This window comes from Dermacentor variabilis, chromosome 1 (genome assembly GCF_050947875.1).
Source record: "Dermacentor variabilis isolate Ectoservices chromosome 1, ASM5094787v1, whole genome shotgun sequence".
Lineage (NCBI taxonomy): Eukaryota > Metazoa > Arthropoda > Arachnida > Ixodida > Ixodidae > Dermacentor > Dermacentor variabilis.
This window is the reverse complement of record NC_134568.1, coordinates 71556021-71574458: the sequence shown is the minus strand read 5'-3', so window position 1 is coordinate 71574458 and position 18438 is coordinate 71556021. Positions and strand designations below refer to the sequence as shown.

The 18438-nt window shown below is 44.3% G+C and overlaps 1 protein-coding gene across 3 annotated transcripts in view; it reads left to right on the top strand.

The window, feature by feature from the left end:
* The window catches only part of LOC142579173 (polycystin-2-like), a 75948-nt gene extending 64580 nt beyond the window's left edge, over positions 1–11368 (top strand). For all 3 annotated transcript variants that reach the window (XM_075689131.1, XM_075689142.1, XM_075689149.1), the window contains exon 16: positions 928–11368. In XM_075689131.1, coding sequence (XP_075545246.1) covers positions 928–948 — 21 coding nt within the window. In that variant the 3' untranslated portion in view covers positions 949–11368. The remainder of the gene's footprint in view (positions 1–927) is intronic.
* Positions 11369–18438: the final 7070 nt, after the last annotated feature.

Genomic DNA, 18438 nt, shown 5'->3' with positions numbered 1-18438 from the left:
TAGTACTAGTATTGAATTCGCACATACACAACTGTCTTCCGAGCGGTTGATCTTCATAGCCTCCATGATTTTTCTGGTTGTCGGTTAAGGTGTTTAGCAGTAACCATGAACTTTTCTAAGGGAAGCTCCTGTCAGTTGATTCTTAGGTGTCCTTTGCTTTGCACAAATATGTCTGCATTGTACAGTAAAAGCCTTGTACCAAATGAACACACTAATACATTGAAAACAGTCATTATATTACTAGTCCAATATACTATCAGGGCTTACTGCAGAAAACATGTAAAAAGCAAAGACAATGGAGCCACTAGCAGTTGCAGTGAGGCACCGCTTTATGGCAATAAAGGAGGGAGAACTGCTTCCTTTGGCACTGCAGCGCCTTGGGGAGGGTGTCCCAGGATATTCTACTGGTCCCAATACTTCTCAGCAAATGTGAACACACAAGCATTTGTAAATAAGAGGTGCTTGCGATCTGTTACAAAAGCCTTGTGTCACCTTGAGTAAGCAGTATGGCATGAGGTGTGGCACAAGGCAGCGCGAACTGTGGACTGGTATGGGCACTCGTGGTTAGTGTGCCCCGAATTGCACCCCATCATGCTGTGACACCCACAAAACAGCTGCTTCCCAGCCGTTGTGTCAGCCAGTGTGCTCACAGACATACGGTTGGCTGGCCATGTAAACAGCTGTGGTGAGCCGTGCTGCCATCGACATACATGTATGCCAGTGGCAGCACATTCATTCGGCATGTTCACGTAATGTTTTCCTGGCTACTATGTTCTGTTTATATGCTTGAAAGAAATGTGTCAAAGTGGTTCTACTCTGTAATAAATGTTGCACCGCCATAAGAATGTGTTTAATAATAGCCAGTAAAGATGTTCATGTCCATAACTGGGCTGACATGCTAATGCTGTGATTTTCTTCTTGTTTTAGGAGAGGAGCAACACACCTTGAGGCTAGACTGCTTTCGTCAAGCTGAGCAGGCATGAAGAGAGAGAGAGAGAAAGGCATCTGCCTTGTGCAGAGCGAACAGCAGATATTCGCACGAAGCATCAATCTCTCGTGAGCTTTGTTGTGGCAGGCTCTCTTTAGTACGCTACCTAACACTGTTGCTCACAAGCATAAATGCTTGCTTTGCCAGCTTGCAAATTACTATGTGAGAAAAGTTAACTGAAAGTTTACTTTTGGAAGAATGTATACTACCAGTTTATGTGTGCTATTGGCAGTTCCTCTATTACATAGTTCATCTGTTTCAGCCTAGCTGACAGACCTCCGGTGTTCTGCCATGGCATTATTGTCAATGGCCCAGTAGGGTGCCGTTAGTACCATCAGTAACACATTTTGCCTGAAAGAGTTGTGGTAGCTTAGGGTCACATCTGTACTCATTCAAAATGGGCTCTTGCCGCCCTTATTGTTGGCACTTTTACAGAGTTTACAGGTTTGATGCATCGTGCAATGGGGCTTTGGTCTGCCTCAAACTTCTGAACTTTCTTTCTGCTTTATTGAGAGAGCACCTGGATTTGCACTACTGAGCTGTACTGTTTGTTTGTATTTAACTAGTGTAGCTTGAGCCTTGGCAGGCTGCATTGCCAAGTGGTTGTAGTGCGAACCAGTCCCAACTTTAGTGCGTCCATCGTGTGCTTCTCACTTAGCTGATTGAAATATATGTCCCGTATATCACACAGCAACGTAAGTGAAGTTGGTGATAAAAAAAAAAGAGATTTCTTCTTCTAAAGGACCTGCAAGTACAGTAAACATGAGTGAAAAAGCATATGCTAAACACCATCTACAGCATTTCAGCAATCATATGCATTCCTGTTTAGATGAGGCAGCTTTGCAGTCACGATTGCACATTGTTTTGGGAGCCTGAGTTTTTAGTAGGTGCTGTTACCTGCTTTTGACGTGTGCTGCTTTTACTATAGAGGGACAAAAAGTACCATTCTCATTCTGGCTTTGCATGTATATTCCCATTTTCCCCACACATTTGCCTTGGCGCATTATAGCCTGCACGGCTGCTACGTCATAAAAATCCCAAATCATCATCACCCTCACATTTGCTGTCATTCACAATGCTAGCAAGTTACAACTGATAACTGTAGTTGTGGGAAGCCTGTTATTGGACAGCTTTTGCCTTGTAACATTGTTTGAAGTTGTTCATTGTTTGCTTGTATTAACCCCTGCTGACTGTTGCTGCTGTTGTCGCAGAAGCAAAAATCGGAATCCTTTATTCGTCCAGTATTGGACTCAAAACTGCTGACCTTGAAGGTTCAGCAGGCACAACCACCTGACCCAATAATCACTACACCATCCTATTTATTTACTTACTCTTTTATTTACTTATTTACTTAATAATTTATTTATGTATTTATTCTGCATGCTAAAGCTTCAAAGGGGCTATTAGAGGAGTAGAGAGCGTGAAGTGCAATGCATGAACAGATTACACAACCAGACATGACCATGCAACAGGTTCCAAGTGGTTTACTTGGAACCTGTTGGAACCTTGGTAAGGCTAGATACAGCCATATTTATTTCCATGGGGCCTCGCAACACTGTGCCACACAGGTGTAAATGTTTAACTCAAACTGGCTGACAAAACTGATTATTTTTGCATTTCCATTTGAAACGGTCAGCAACTACAAAAAAATTGCTCCCACACGGCAGTTAAGACAATTATCCAGATGCGTTAGTCAGTTAGTTTCACCTGAAGTAGTACTTGAGGCAGTTGTTGTGGATGAAAATTGAGGCAGATCGATGAGAGATATGAGCTACACTGTGTGCTATCCAGCTCATAAAAGAGATCATCGCCTTCTTCCAATGGACACATGCACATGCAAGTGTGCTCCCGTGTGTGAAAGTAACAGACCCCCTCCTTCGGTATTGATTTAATTTTTTCGTCAGCTAGAAAAGGTGTCAATATTTCAAGTTGAAAATGTTCTTCAAGCATGTGAATGTGTACAGCCTAAGCTACAGTGGACAGTAGCTGTTTCATCAAGTGATGCCCAATCATGGCTTGAAAAATGTTGGAGGGTAGTTTACTTTTGCTCACAATAGTACATCCTTGTCAAATTTCTACCCTGCTCTACGGGACAGTGGTGTGATATGTCACCTTGGTTCGGGGCCAGTTACCTCTTTCCTTACCGCACCGTAGATGACCAGTCGATTTATTTGATGATTTTAATCATGCTGTGAAACAAGGTCAGAACGATTTGTGCACCACGTGCCGCCACGTGCATAACCTGAAGGCTACCGTATTTACTCAAAGATGGGCTGAGCACAAAGATAGGCAGACCCCTATACATTGAATTCGCCGAGAAATAAAAAAAATTATAATTCAAATGTAGGTCGACGTGTATCTTTTCAGAAAAACAAAAAATTTAGAGCATGACGCACCTTTACTTAACGCAAGCTCAGCTACTAAGTCTTGCTAGTCGATGCGACAAGCTGCATCCTCGTCAAAAGTGCCAGAGAAGTCAGCCTCGTCAGATGCTTCATCGGCATCCTCGGCACACCGAATGACGTCGCCCTCGGCGCATTTGTGTGTGTCGGGTATGCAGCATTTCCTAAAGCCAATCTGAATAATCTCCACACTGGTTCTATGGCGAGTGCTACAGAGAAGCTGCGTTAGCTTGGTACTTTTGCTTTGTTCAGGAATGTAGGTCGATAGCTAATTTTGGGTAACATTAAAAAAGAAAAAAATAGGTAAACCTATATTCAAATAGATATGGTACTCTCTTAGTTTTGGCATCATTTGTTATCTATAAGTACATGGAGGAGAGCAAAGAAAACTGCAGCTGGATGTAACCACTTTCGTCATGAGACAAGAGCCCGAAGTGTAGTTTCCGGTATAAAAAGAAACAGCACACACCCTGCACTTTGGATAACTGCTTCAGATGCAGTAATCCAGCATATTCTTTTGCTGGTCCTTTAGTGTGCGAAGATTCAGCAAACTATGTTTTGTTACCAAATTCACAGCTCCCGCTGCTATGCTTTACTTACCCTCTATGAGACAGCAATACATATACATTTAACTTATAGCTAGTAGCGGTATCGGGTTTTGCAGAACTCGTAAAAGTATATAAAGCCTAATATGTCACGTTGCTATCTGCTGAATGCACAGTGCATCTATTGGTAGGGCATAGGACTTTTGCCTTTGATCAAGTCACATTGTACATGTATAGGCTCCTGAAGTATGAGCTTGTCCTTGGTTGGAGCAAACCAAACACTGTGCACCCTTGTTGAATGGCATGGCAGAAGAGTCAATAAGCATACAATAAGTATTTGTTGTTCTGCAAGTTTCTATGATGATGAAGAATTGCACATGTTAAAGGTGGCACTCAAATCCTGCAGCTGCCTTATGGTATTTACATTGTAGCAACATATACGAATTCACCTTTATCCCTTGCCAGTGTCCCTTCTTTCTCCAAGTTTGGCTTCTCAGTATATTATAGTGCTATTTAGGAAACATTGATGGTTGAAGATGAGCTTACAAGCTCCCTTCAGCATTCCAAGTCATCAAGAAAGTGATGTGTGCAGCAAATACACTAAAAATCCATCTGCTGGACACATAATCCAGGAATTCCCAAAGTAGCTCATGGTGTCCAGCTAGACCAGCTTGCTTGCATAGAGATGCTGATCAAGTGAATCTTCAGTCATAAGACAGGCGCAAGCTTTGTGACTTCGTAATCAATGCATAACAAGCCTGAAGGAGGCAGAACAAATGGGACTGGAAGCTCTGCTACGCAGCAGTAAAAAATATATGCTGCACAATATTGCACAGAATGTTTCACAGTATTCTCTGCAATGCCGCACAACCTTGTGTTCTATGCCAATATTTCACGACTAAGAAATGGCTACTTGACCCAATGACGCAGACATCGCATTGGTAAACTTGCCCACAAAAAATAAAATGGCATGATGTAAACTGCATAAGGTAGAAACCATAGGCACACACACGCCATATCTGCACAAACACTTCCTTGCACAAGGTTACCACACTGCGAAAACAGCTCACACTATGTTTGAAGCCATGCTGCAAAGAATATAATGCAAGGTGCTTTTCTTCTTTTTTTCTGCCTTAAGATACAGGAAACTTAACTGCTAGTGACTGACGTCAGCGTGAGAGTCGACCTCCCGATTTCCTAGTGAGAATGAGGCTCGCATGCGCAGAGTGGAGTGTGGATTAGTGGAGAAGGGAAAGCACAACAAGGAGATAGGGGGAGGGGGAGGTAAGTGGCACAAAGCAGCCTTCGTGTGGTGGGTTTGAGGGTGTCGAACATTTTTACTTAGTATGATGTGCAACTTGTTATCGCAGTGTGCCCTGCAAAATTCCCCAGTACATATGCAGGTGGCCTGTGTAGGTGCTCACACACACAATTCTGAAGTGTTCTAGTCTAAGCCCATGGCTTTTATCACACTCAAAGTGTTAGTTTGTGCTTTAATTTTGATACAATATTTTTTCTGAGTTGTCAAAAGCCCCCCCCCCCCCCCCCCCACTCCCCTTGCCCTGACATTCCGAATAATTGCTCAAAAAGATTTGACTGCTTCTGAATTGACTACATTTAACAGGCAAATGAATAATTTACGCTTTGATATGTCACATAACATGTTCTGGCTAGCATATTTTGAAATACTACTACTAATAAAGTAAAATTTAAACCCTATGAAAATTAGCATCTTTGACTGCGGTAAGGAAAGAGTTAACCATACAGTCCAACCAGATGTTTGTTTCGTGTGCTTTTGTTCTGTAGCTTGCTTACTGTGGCCTGTGTACTTCAAGTTGTGGTGTAAACATGATTATGGTACTTGTGGCATTTAAACTGCATATACTTAACTGCCACTGAGAGACCATCGCTTCAAATTTTTAAAATATATCGACCAGAGGTTAGATTTGCATACGGCATATGCACAAATTTGTAGCATCTGAGAACCAAACAAGAACTTATTGGAGCACAATGTATTGGAATGTGGTTGTCTAATGGAAGCATTTTTTTCATTTTGTACAGTATTTATTCCATATTTATTGCTCTGCTTGTAGAGTTGACAGCCCATCAATGACGTGTAAGGAAATCAGTCCCTGTGGAAAGCAGTGTAGAAGAGCTTTTTCACACTGCTTGATTGACCAAGTTTTCTGCATAATGTTGAAAATGTGTTTTGTTGCATGTTTCATTCCTCACAAGATCTAGGCAATTTTGTACAATGCTATAGTATTGCCATTAGCTGCTGGTTTGGTTCATTTCTGCCACTGACACGGTATATAATATCTAGTGCTTTCATGTCAAAATACGCAGACCAGTGCATAAATGCATACTACAGAGCCCACAGTCGGGCATTAGAGTTGACACATATGGCATAACATGGCACGTCTTCCTTTTTCGGGAGCATAATCTTTCTTTCTTTTTTTCTTTCCACAAACCAGCTCCAAAGAGGCGTGGTGACACATAGCGTAAGCAAAAACTGGTTGACTAAGCTGGCACTTAATTTCATTGCTGTACACCAGTTCGAACAGTGAACTTTTCTGATTAACTTTGCAAAAGTTGCCCAAGTATTAATCTTGCCTTAGTATTAAGTAGTATTAAGCATTAAGCTTGTCAGAAGTCTGTTTTGCTTATGCTGAAATGCTGCCACTTGTTCGTGACAATACATAGATCCACAGCTTGCCTGTAGCACTCATTAATGGGGTCACTGCATGAAAGCAGCTCGCATGGGACTGTGTATATTCGTCAGTGCCATGAACCATTTGTAGTAAGGCTGCTGCTTCTAACAGATAGAGTTTGAACTTTCTGGCATATATTATGTCATAAATAGCCAGTTCAAGTCTATCTGCCTTAATTGCTTGCAGTGATACTGTTATTGATTATGGCATCTTTGACATGATGACACAGACTGTTCCAGGCATCACATGTTGTACTGGAATTGTTTTTAGTCGTATAAGAGAGTTTTAGCCTGTCTGTACGTGCATTGCATTTTATGGAAATAGGAGTACGCCAGGCACCTGATAATGGCAGCTGTAGCACTGGTAGTGACCTGTGGTTCAACCACAAAGCATCAAAAATGTTTTTGTATTTCATGCTGTTCTCACTAAAGGAAAAGAAAAGAACCACTCTACATTCATGATTGTGTTGCTTCTAATGGCTCTATGCCAGCAGTTAAGTAACACAGGCCTGTCATTGCAATAACAGTTTCATCGCAAAATGGTGCCACTAACGCCACTGCTGATAATGTATTGGTGCCCTTCCTTTTGCAATGAGTGATTGTCAGATAAATTTCAGATTTGGCAAATACAAAATGTCCTCAAAGTCACTGGTGGCAAGGTACTATAGACTGGGTGTGCTTGACCCTGCAAGTCTCTTGCACGCCACCAGTGTTCCAGTCTTCTTCTGGATTTCTCTGCTGCATCCCAGTGTCATATTGAATCCCAGTACAGATGTTTTTTATGTCAGCTCCTGGAAACCCTGCATCATCGCTAGCAACCACTGCTTCATCAGGCAGGTTCATGTTCCCATGCTTAGGCATGTCCCCGGTGAAGCCGTGCAGTTTGAGTGCTGAGTGATGGAGTATAACACGTGGTATAGACTCCTCAGCCAGGCCGCAGAGCAGGCACATAGCGTCAAAGTTGTGTGTGTGCATTGCTCACAGCAGTCAGGTGTGCAGCATTCTGGATCTGGCTTCATATGGGAGCTTGCTTCTTTTTGAGTTTTTGTATAGCGGTTTTCATTCAATTTTTGGTTTGACCTTATATGTATAGAGACACAAAGCGAGTTTCCTTGCTGCTGTCACCTTCCTTTTCCTTTTCAACATTGACGCGGTCCCGCACTTTGCCTTGCCTATCTTTTTGCGGTGGTTCCATGAGGTGGCTTGGTAGAACTCCATACGGCTCAGCAAGACGATCCATTTGGTGTTTCTGCATTTCAGGTGAATACATTTTAACGCTTCACGCACCCAGCACCTGTCCAGTATCTGGCTTAGCCTTGGCTCATACGTGAGCTTTGAGACTGTATCCTGCGCCTAAAAAGAGGACGATTCCATGTCTCCTCTGTATCGCTTCCTTAAGTACCCCACCATAAACTTCTAGGGCCGTCATACCCGCTTCTCTCTATCGCATTTCTAGTCATTGGCTTGTCACATAAGACAGGCACAGCACAGAGTTCACGAACGTCAAAGCTGGTTCTGCAACTGTCTTCCAGAGCTCTCTGGCGATTTCAAGTTTGTTGGAGGGCCAGAGTGGCCCTGGAGCTCAGAAAGGTACACTTTGAGATAGCTTTTTATGTCAGCTCAGTTTGATAGTGTCGACAGTAGTTCATTGCTGGAGATAGTGTCACTCCCATGTGCTTGTGGCAGGTCGTACATTTATCAGTGTTGCCCTGGAGTATGAGCTTCGCTTTTGTACATTGAGTCGTCCTTTCATGGTTCATCACCATGCATGCTGACTTAGCACAGCTGAAGAGTAGGCCAAGGAATTAGTGCCTCCTCTGAACACATGTCCAACAACCGCTGCAGGTTTTTTGCATTGCTGGCCAGAAGCACGGATGTCGCAAGCATAGAAGAGGGCAGGTAGGCAATGAGGGCAAACAGTTCCCTGATCACAGTAGCTGAAAGCAAGACCCATGTTACATTCTATCAGCTTCTCCATGCCAGCAACAAAAAGCATAAAGAGCAGAAGCAAAAGAGGGAATCTCTGGCACAGCCCTTTGAGTAATCATACTGGTTACATCCTTTTGCCTTCTCAGTGGATTACAGCTTCATTACTCCTGTATAGTGCCTCTAGGATTTTCTATAAGTTTGCAGGTATAGCTTGTTCCTTTAGCTGTGCCCACTGCAGGTAATGCTCCACTGAGTCATAGGCACGTGAGATATCCAGGAAAGCTGGTAGTACAAGATCCCTTTCCTCTTTCGCCACGATCTCAATAGCTTGTGCCACCACAAACACATTATCTTCCAGGCAGTCTCCCTGTCAAAAGCCATTTTGGAACTCGCCAAGAACCCCTTCACCACAGATGCCCATACATCTCCACATGATATGGCAAAGGAGCTTGTACAGCGCCAATGTTACAGCAATTGGTCAGTAGCTGTCCTGTTGGTTCTTATCGCTACTTTTCTTCAAGATAAGTCTAATGTGGGCGCACTTCCAGGTTTTGTGGATTTCACCATTCATCAGAACTATGCCACCAGTGTTCTGTAAATGGTAATACATATATGGACAAGCTAAAACTCTATAGTTAGTACATGGTATTTACACAGGTTTTAGGTTTCTTAGAACAGTATATTTGATGAGAGATTATATGTGTGTCTTGAGGTTGAAAACACAGGAAGAACAGTCTGTTACCAGCAGTTAAAGTTTGTATGTAAAAGGTCATATTCACAACAGAATGTTGGTTTCCTCCAGCTCCAGCTTTAACCAAATTTTCCTTCATTTTCGTTTCATGCAGAGGTGGAGGTGCAGTAATCGTTTTCAGTAAAAATTTGTCTTAATGGCAACTTTAAAACGTCACAGCATCTGTGCACTTGTTTCAATATGCCATTTATGATCAAAAGGAGCAGGCATATTTATGATACCGCATTTTCTTTGCCAGCATGTATTCACTCGTCATTCATTAATGTGACCGTGCTTTTAATATGACTTTTTGCGCTGCTGAGCATGAGGTTTTGGGTTTGATTGAGCCTATGGCAGCTGCATTTCGATGGGGGCAAAATGCAAAAGTGCATGTATACTGTGCATTGAGTGCACTTCAAAAAGAACCTCAGCTGGCCAAAATTAATACGGAGCCTTCCACTACGGCGTCCTTCTAACCCACTGTGAGGTTTCAGAATTTTAAACCCCACAATTTTTTTTTCTATTTAACAATGTTTGAAGCATTACCTAAAACTAAAGCCCCCTAATACTTTTACTTTGAACTCTGGATCGTTTGGACCTGCTTTGCATACTGTGCATAGTGTTCTGTTGTAGGAGATTGATAGTACTATAACTGGTGCTTCAAATTTGATTGTGCTTTTGAAGTAAGAACTGGAGAACTTGATGTTTTTGTTGTACCTATTGTTCCTTGATCTGTGCATGCTTTTTAAAAGCAAACTTGCAATATTTTCATATATATGAGGCAGCTTTATTCTTGCAAACATCACTGACTGCTCACAATGTAATAAGAGCAAAACATTTTAAAGTGTCATGCCGCATTCTTTCTCGAAAATAGAGCTGTATTGGAAGCACTCACTGAGCAACATGTTCCTTTGGTTAAAGGGGCATGACACAGTTATCCTACTATTCTCAGTTCATCATTGTAACTGTTGTAACTGAGAGTAGAGGGGCCAATATGGCTACACACGCACAAAAAAAGTGAGCTTTCAGCGCACATTTAAACTTGAAATTTCAATTTGAAATCGCTGCCTTGTAGCCCCTCCAACCGACAGGGATCGCCATTTTGGCCTATTGACTGTGTGATGTTCGGAAGTGTGGGGCCACCGTTGTGTTGTCTGCTCCGAAACAGTCCAAAATCACATCAGACATCTTGCACCGAATGCTCTTGCACACAATGGTGCAGCAAGGGCAACACCGTTGAATTGTGGCCACTATTATTTAACTTTTGTGATAAAAGCAGCATAAACCAGAGAATACATGCAGGAACTATCTTGGGCTGATTGTGGAGATGCACATGTGAGAACGAAAGGATGCATGGCAATCATGATGTATTTCTGGCTCCTGCAATCAATTCTGGCACTTGCAATACAATATAAACATGGCTTTTAAGATTGGCTTCCATTACTTCGAGGGAGCCATTACTGGGAATGAATTTTCATTTCATCACCAGTTAGTGTTGCCAGATTGCTTTGTGATTGAACTGTGGTATAAAAAAATTCAAATATAAAGTTTCTGCTGCACTGAATGCACATAAATTATGCCAGCTTGCTGTGGGACTCGCACAGTTTAACATGCAATGCATAATTTAAGCTAGAAAATTTGGTGTGATGGCCCCATTTGTTACCCAATTCCTGTGTTACCCAGTCGTTTTATGTGCCTTTTTTGTGTGAGGGTCGTAGTTTAATGTGCCTGCATGCTGATATCACAGGTATGTTCTTGCTATTGAAGCCTGGACAAATTGAAACGTTTGTATTTTACATTACTGTGATCATTGTTTTATGTACGAGTGATGCAGCTACATGCCCTAGATGCTTGACCAGTGCTCAGCACTTTATGGTCTTGTAGCTGCACATGCTTGAAAAACACTAGTCTACTGCACATGAACATTCTCACTCAGAAATATAGCTCAGACTTGTGTCCCTCTGTACATAGTGTTGATTTCATAGCCATGAGCAACCATTTTACACTAGCTGTATATGTAGATACAAATCGCATCACTGACAAATAAAGTGGTTCTTCACTGCAGCCTTCATTGATTGCTCTAAGTGCTCTTGTGTGTGTGCATTCTCCGACACTTACTAATAGCTGCATCAGCGACATTTTTCAGGGCCTTTGCCATTTGGAGTTGCTATAATACTAATGCAGATTGTGCACCATAACCTACATAATGAAAAACAATAGTACCCACAAGATTCATACTCAAGTCCTGCAGACTGGAATGCTGGCCTGGCCACTTGACTAGGCCGAATTGAGGCCCTTTGCAGCGATTAAAGAGATTCTCCTCGTGTGCCTTGCTGGCAATAACTTAGGTGAAGGGAGTGCAGAGGCTCTGGCTAGCTGACAGTGGCATGTGCCCACTCTAGACAAGTTCACGTGCATAGTTATAAAGCATGTGCAGAAAAAAAAAAAAGAAAAAGCAAAGCTTGTGCGCTGCTGTAAGGCTTCCGATTTAATTTCCAGAGCAGAACACTGGGCCATATTTTGTAACGATTCTTTCTGTGTAGTTGCCCCCTTTGTGGCTGCTTTGTATGACACTGCACCATGGCCACATGCTGCAACAGATGGTAAGAATGTGCCGTATTTACTCGCATAATGAACACACGTTTTTCCCCAATGACATGCATAAAGCTGGGGGGTGCGTTCATTATGCGGGGTAAAATTTTGAGCGATTTCTTTTTCCGTGCCCACCTTTAAGAACCTCAGTTTCGCCTGAAATGCAAACTATCGATTGCTATAGCAAATGTGTAGATAGCTACATGAAGTAAGGAGAGTATTTTTATCAGCCGTATAACTTGCAAACATTCGCTTCAATGCAAACAGATTGGTGAGAATGCAGCATGCACAAAGGTATGAGGCACCATCAACTCTGCATCCTACACAGATTGCTTTGAAGATAGGGCACACCGCGGCCATGCAATGCACAGGGTGGAGGGGGGGGGCAGGTGGTGTGTGGATGTAGGTGGTACACACATTATCTAAGGTGTGTGCCTGACATGTGACATCAAAAAGTGAGTTGCTTGATTCAGTATACTTGACTGAGGGTTGCCATCAGAGTTGCTTTTTGAGTAGCTATATCATGCTGAGCTGAAGGTCTGAGCAAAAGGCTATTAGAGTTATCCTGCTGCTCGTATAAGCTGCAAATTTTCCCCCAGTTTGTTTTCTTCTCGATTGCCGAATTTTTTGTACACAGCAAGAATAATTCTGTTCAAAAACTAGTTGCTGTTCTTCTGATATATTTGCTTTTAGGTCAGGGAATTTGTCCTGCAAAAGTCAGGGAAAACATGGAAAAGTCGGGGAATTTTGAAAATGAGATTTGCTAGACACCTTGAGTTAACCCAACTTGAAAACAAGCCGTCTGAAAATTTCTTGAGGTGCACAGATTCGCTGCTGTCACGGCATTCACTAAACTCGTGCTCACCCAATTCTAGCGATCATTGTTTACTGCGTCACTTCGTTTAAAACTTTCAAGACGCTCGCTGCTTTTGGTTCATTAACAAATTATCCCACTTTTGTGCACTTCTCTAAGCGCTAGCATAGGGTGCCTCGATCGCACCGCACACTAGCGAGAGTCCAGAGAATGTCAGTGACTGGGTGAAGATATACGGTGAAAGCACCAAAACCTTGAAGCATCCATGCGCATCCCAAAGCGCATGTGTGGATGCTGGCATGCACGCTCTCCTTTGTACAGTAAACTCCCGTCAAGACGAACCAGGCTATCTGAATCTTCAAATATGCCGAACAATGTGCAAGTGCTGTTAACTTTTCCACAGAGCTCATTTTAAAAAAACCTTACCGTGAATTCTTGGTTCTTGGTAAGGTTGTGTGACTTTTTTTTTTTGTAGCGAGCATTGATGATGGCAACTGAATTCTAAATAGTTCTAAATCTGCAAATTGAAGAACTGCCCTAAAATTTCTAAATAAAGAACGTTATTAATGACTTTCTATAAGCAAGTCCTCTGAAACTCGCATTATTAGCAGCAAAGTATGTCTGCCTGGCCAATGGACTCCTATGCAAAAGCTTCACGTTGCTACACTCAGCCTTTTAATAAGAAATCTATATAGTATTTTAAAAAATGTACATCTTGAGAGGTTCCAGCATTGCGTTTTCTTTTTGCTGGCGACTATCGCCTGTCCCCTTCCCCTGCATAGGGGTCATTGAGGTCTTTTGTCGATCGCCAGAGATACCCAGCTCACAGTATGCCACATGGATGCAATCCCTATGGCTATCCATTTATGTCACTGCCACTTTCTTTTACTGTAGCTCAAATATGTGCCTAGTTTATGCAAGTCTCTGTAAAATATTTATATTCTCACATGCACGTATATGCTTCGTTGGCCATGTACGTCTCATTGGTCACTACATTGTGCCATTGGCTGTGTTAAAAGCTGTCAAAAACTCGGAACTAGAGCAGACACATAATAACCGCTATAATTAGATTGGTATATATGTACGTAACTGCACTTGTATTAACTGCAGCACACATATGAATGCATGTTAATGCCCTCATAATCCTAATTGGTGTAGCTTTTTGCAGCTATTAGCGGCAAGAATTTGGAGTGGCGCCCTCTCGCGAGTGACGTCACGGCTAGGACGCCGCTCGCTCCGACTCGCTGCCGCGTACGCTCGTTCCCTTTGTGTATGCTTGGGGTAATGGTGGCTCGAGCCATACTTGTTGAAGGATATGTCGGCTTCTTTCTGCTGCCATGCCTGAACCAGAGTTCATTCTTCAAAAGCGTGGGAGTCGAGAAAATTTGCGGCTTGGATATCGCAAGCTTTGTAGCGTTAAAGGGGTCTACTGGTTTTGCAATGCATATATGTACCGTGTCTGTTCATAAATTTTGCGTAAGAAGAATGTCTGCTAATTCAACACGCGAAGTTGTGTATGATGTTTCACATTTCCTTAGTACTTAGCTATGAGAGACATTGGAGAGGTTTAGGTTAGGGGATGCAAGCGGCTTGCGTACGCAAGAACTAGGGGCGACGGTACTGCGCATGCGCTGACTCAGACGTAGAGGTCTTCACATGCGCAGTACCGTGGCCCCCAGTTCTTGCGTACGCAAGCCACTTGCGTCCCCTAATCTAAAACTCTCTATTGCATTTTACATGGAAGAAAAATCTTGGTGTTTGGTGTCAACATGTTATCCGTGTTAGAAGGACACTGCCCAGCGAAGCTCTCATCATTATTCTTATTACTCTGGTAAGTTGTTCTAGTCAAATGTGGCCACTTTATTAATGCGTAAAAGAAATAGGCGCGCATTTTGTATGAGAAAGTTAGCTGTTACTTTCACCGCTTTCTGAAACAGGCCCCCATAAAATGAATTGCTCTTGGCTGCTAACACGACAACGCGTCATATATAGAGTAGTTACATATATAGTTAATTCACAAATACCATAGTAGCAATCACGTAAAAGAAAAGTTTCGTGGTTAAGATCGAGAGCCAATCAATTGCAAGCAATGAAATGTTTCATGGTGGCCCTCAGCAGGATTTATCGAAAATATGTCGCACCCCTCACGCAACGGTATAGCAACCGACTGTCACTATGGCTAGGCACGCATTCTTTGCAAAACCCATCAGTTCACTACAACTTTGATTTGAAACCACGAAGCAGTTTTTTACAGCGCCAATTCAATGCCTAAAGTATACTCGAGGGTACTACAGCACAGCTTAGGGTGCCTAGAAAAGAAAAATTCAAGCACCTTCTTCCTCACCATGTCTCGATCCAGCATCGTTTAATTATAAACAGAGAACTATTCGCTTCGTCAGTACATAAAAGAAAACCTCGCGAACCTTCATAGAGGGTAGTCTGTAAGAGCCCACCTAGTGAACTGTCAATCCGCCTTTTGCAATGCATTGTGGCGCCATCGTGCGGTGGCCACGAGAAACAATTTGGCAGGCTCCGCTGCGGGCCGCCGACAGCCGCCCCACACAAGACTCTCGACCAAACAAGCAGCGTGTGAGACAAGAAAACAACGTGTATGCACCGTCATATTTTATTATCGTTAGCTAGCCATTGAGCCCGCTGGTGAATGCTTTAATGTACTCGAAGGTTTCTTCAGCGTGACGTAAGGCTGGAAGAAGAGCTTCGGCAACGCTTTACAACCTCCTCCTTGGCCTTAAACCGCTGCACCTGTGGCATAAAGTGAGTAAGTAATAAAACAGTTTGAGTACGCACAAAAACACATGACTCGAATAGGGCATGAGGTGTTGTTCTTAGGGCAAATATCACGTTTCACCACTGCATGTCTTGCTTTATGGTGTGCCCTAGTGCTAGGCGTACAGACATACACAGGCAGTGGGGAGGCCAACAGAATGCCAAGTCGCATACGTTATTTACACACATAAAGGGTGTGTACATCTACAGAAATGCCAAAAATGGTCAGAATGACCAAAATCGGTGATACCTCCTATTTGTGGGGCACCTGTATTCCTCATAGAAAGCGCCGCTGTACGAACCTAGTGGTCGACCGCGTCCCTTTTTTTTTTAACTGGTGCGCGTACACAAACAGCGCCGGTATTGTCACGTAGTAGTGATGGCAATGAACACAGTAGCAATTGTGAATGACAAAACTAACTTTTATTGGCCGAACCTGTGCCCCACAAAAACAGGCTGCACCTAAAGCACAAGGACAGTGGCGAACACAGTCGGCGATCGTCGAAATCTGATCAGCGGGTCGATCAAGCGCATCAGCTTTTATAGGCGAGTCATCGAAGGTTCTGGAATAATCGCTGGTGCCCACGTGTCTTCCAGAAAGTTCTACACCATTCGTGTCGCGCATACGTGCAGTCAAATTACACAAGGTTCGGCGACAACAGACAGTGGATAGAATGATCAATAACATTCGAGGAACTTCCGATGAGCGATAACGTTTGTTTGACGGTGAAAGGTGGTTACTCGAAAAAGATAAACAAGTACACGTGTCAGTATGAAGACCAGATGTCTGGGCAACAGCGAAGGTGCCCCTGAAATGTGTCAGTTACACATTAAGGCGCGCCACACGACTCCAGAAATGCCGCACAGGAAAATGAGCCTTAGTACATACCGTACTACATCCAGATTCGCTAAACGAACATAAAAGCCTTCTGCAAGTAAATATTACTTGGTGCCGACAAGAATGATGAAACGACAACCATAGCGACGATTGCTAACTAGCACTATCAGCTACTTCCACAGTGCACGCTGTTTCCCACGTCAGCCCGGCAGTGCAAGTGAGCTTGCCTCCGACAGATAACTACGCCGACATCACGAGCATTCACTGAGCGTTTATAAAGCTGCAAGTGTGCACGGTGTGAAATGCGAAATGATGCGAAATGACGGCATTCTAGCGACGGATGCACAGAGACGATAGAAGAAAAAAAAAAGAACACTTCGCGTTTCATTCAACCAGGTCGCGCTAGCTCAAACATACATTTGTGTCTTCGTCTAGATTATTCGCATGAGTCAGTAATGACAAAACAGAGAGGTAAACTGCACATGCCAATACATACCTGTCACAAAGTGCAGCCCTACTCTAGGCTTCACGGCGCTGTCGATCGCGTTTTACCGACGGAAATCGGAAAATCCGCATTGCCCTGCTGGGATGGTCACGGGAGGTGCAACCGTAAACGAGACACTACATTGGCATCGCGCCAAATTTCGATGGCAATAATGTTCGAAAGGCGTTCCGTGCGCGCGGCAGCGAGAATGGCAAGGCTGACAAGTGAGTGAAATAACTTATTGGAGTTCCGGCGAGCACGCGAACTCGTCGCGCACCCGGCTGCGTATTTCCAATTGCTAGTAGGTACAGCGGGGCGTGGCACTTGCGGAGACGACGGACGTTTGCGCGCATGCGCGAGTAAGAGCTGGTGTGAGAGAGGAAATGTGGGGACTTTTGCTCTTTGAAAATACAACTCTGCCTAGGTACTACGGAGAAGTTTCTTGGCGCGCGTTGTATGCGCTTGTCCCTAGGCGTGCCGGCAGAAGTCGCGGGGCGCGGTAGTGCTGAACTTAGCATCGCAAGTTGGCGGCTCGGCGCAATTTATATTGAATCATGTTTTTACTGATGAAAACAACATGTCTTTCGCATTATTGGCGACGCCTCCAGGACACCAATGTGGCAACGTGGACATCAAAGTTGGAAGCCGGACTGGCCCGTGGGTTGGGACTCGCAGAGGCCTGCGCGTGCCAGGGGGTGTTCGCATAAAAAAAATTGGCTGTCCGCGATAGCGGACAGCCGATCTTATACTCCCCTGGCACGTGTCCCCAGCTTTGATCCCCCCGCTACCGCTTGGGTGCCCCGGAGATCCTGCGCCGCCTGCTTTAATATAACCTCAGGCGTTCTCCTGAGGCCGCCGTTGGCCAGTTACATGCGCCCTCCTGGAGCAGTGCTTGTAAAAAATCCGATCTATCGTCGCGACGAAAAAAGCGACACCCGACTTATACAACACCATTCAGAACATTGCCCCTTCAGACACAGCGATCACCAAGCGGCGTCCGCGCCCCATTCCTCACTGCGCGGGCAGTCAGCGGCGGAGCCTGAACAAACTCGACCGCACTCCGCAATGCCGGCATGTCTAGGGGACAAACGAATACAACGCGCGCTAAGAAGCCTCCTCCGTAGTGCCTAGGCTGAGTCATATATTCAAGGAGGAAAAGCCCCCAGATTTTCTCTCTCGCGCCCGCTCATACTCGCGCCTGCGCAGTAACGTCGAGCGCCGTAAAAAGCGCCACGCCCCACTGTACCTACTAGCAATTGTAAAAACGCGTCCCCAGGCCCGTTCTCTCTACGGCAAGGAAATCTCGCCATTCGCGAGCAAAACCGCCGTCGCACGGGGGTCCGCGAACAGCAAGCGGCGTGCGGCGAGTTTCCGTGTCGGTAACTTGGACGGGCCTTCACATTGAGAAAGGCCAAGCGAACGAGAGACCGCTCCGAGCTGCCGAACTATGCGACTATGCGAGGAGATAAGCGGACAACACGAACGCCGCATATCCTGGTCCCTTTCGGAGTCGACCGGACACTCAACGTCCGCACGGCAACTCGCCGCAGGCAGTTTGCCGTTCGCGGGCCTCCGTGCGGCGTTCGTGTTGTCCACTTCTCTCCTTTTGTGTCCGTGTC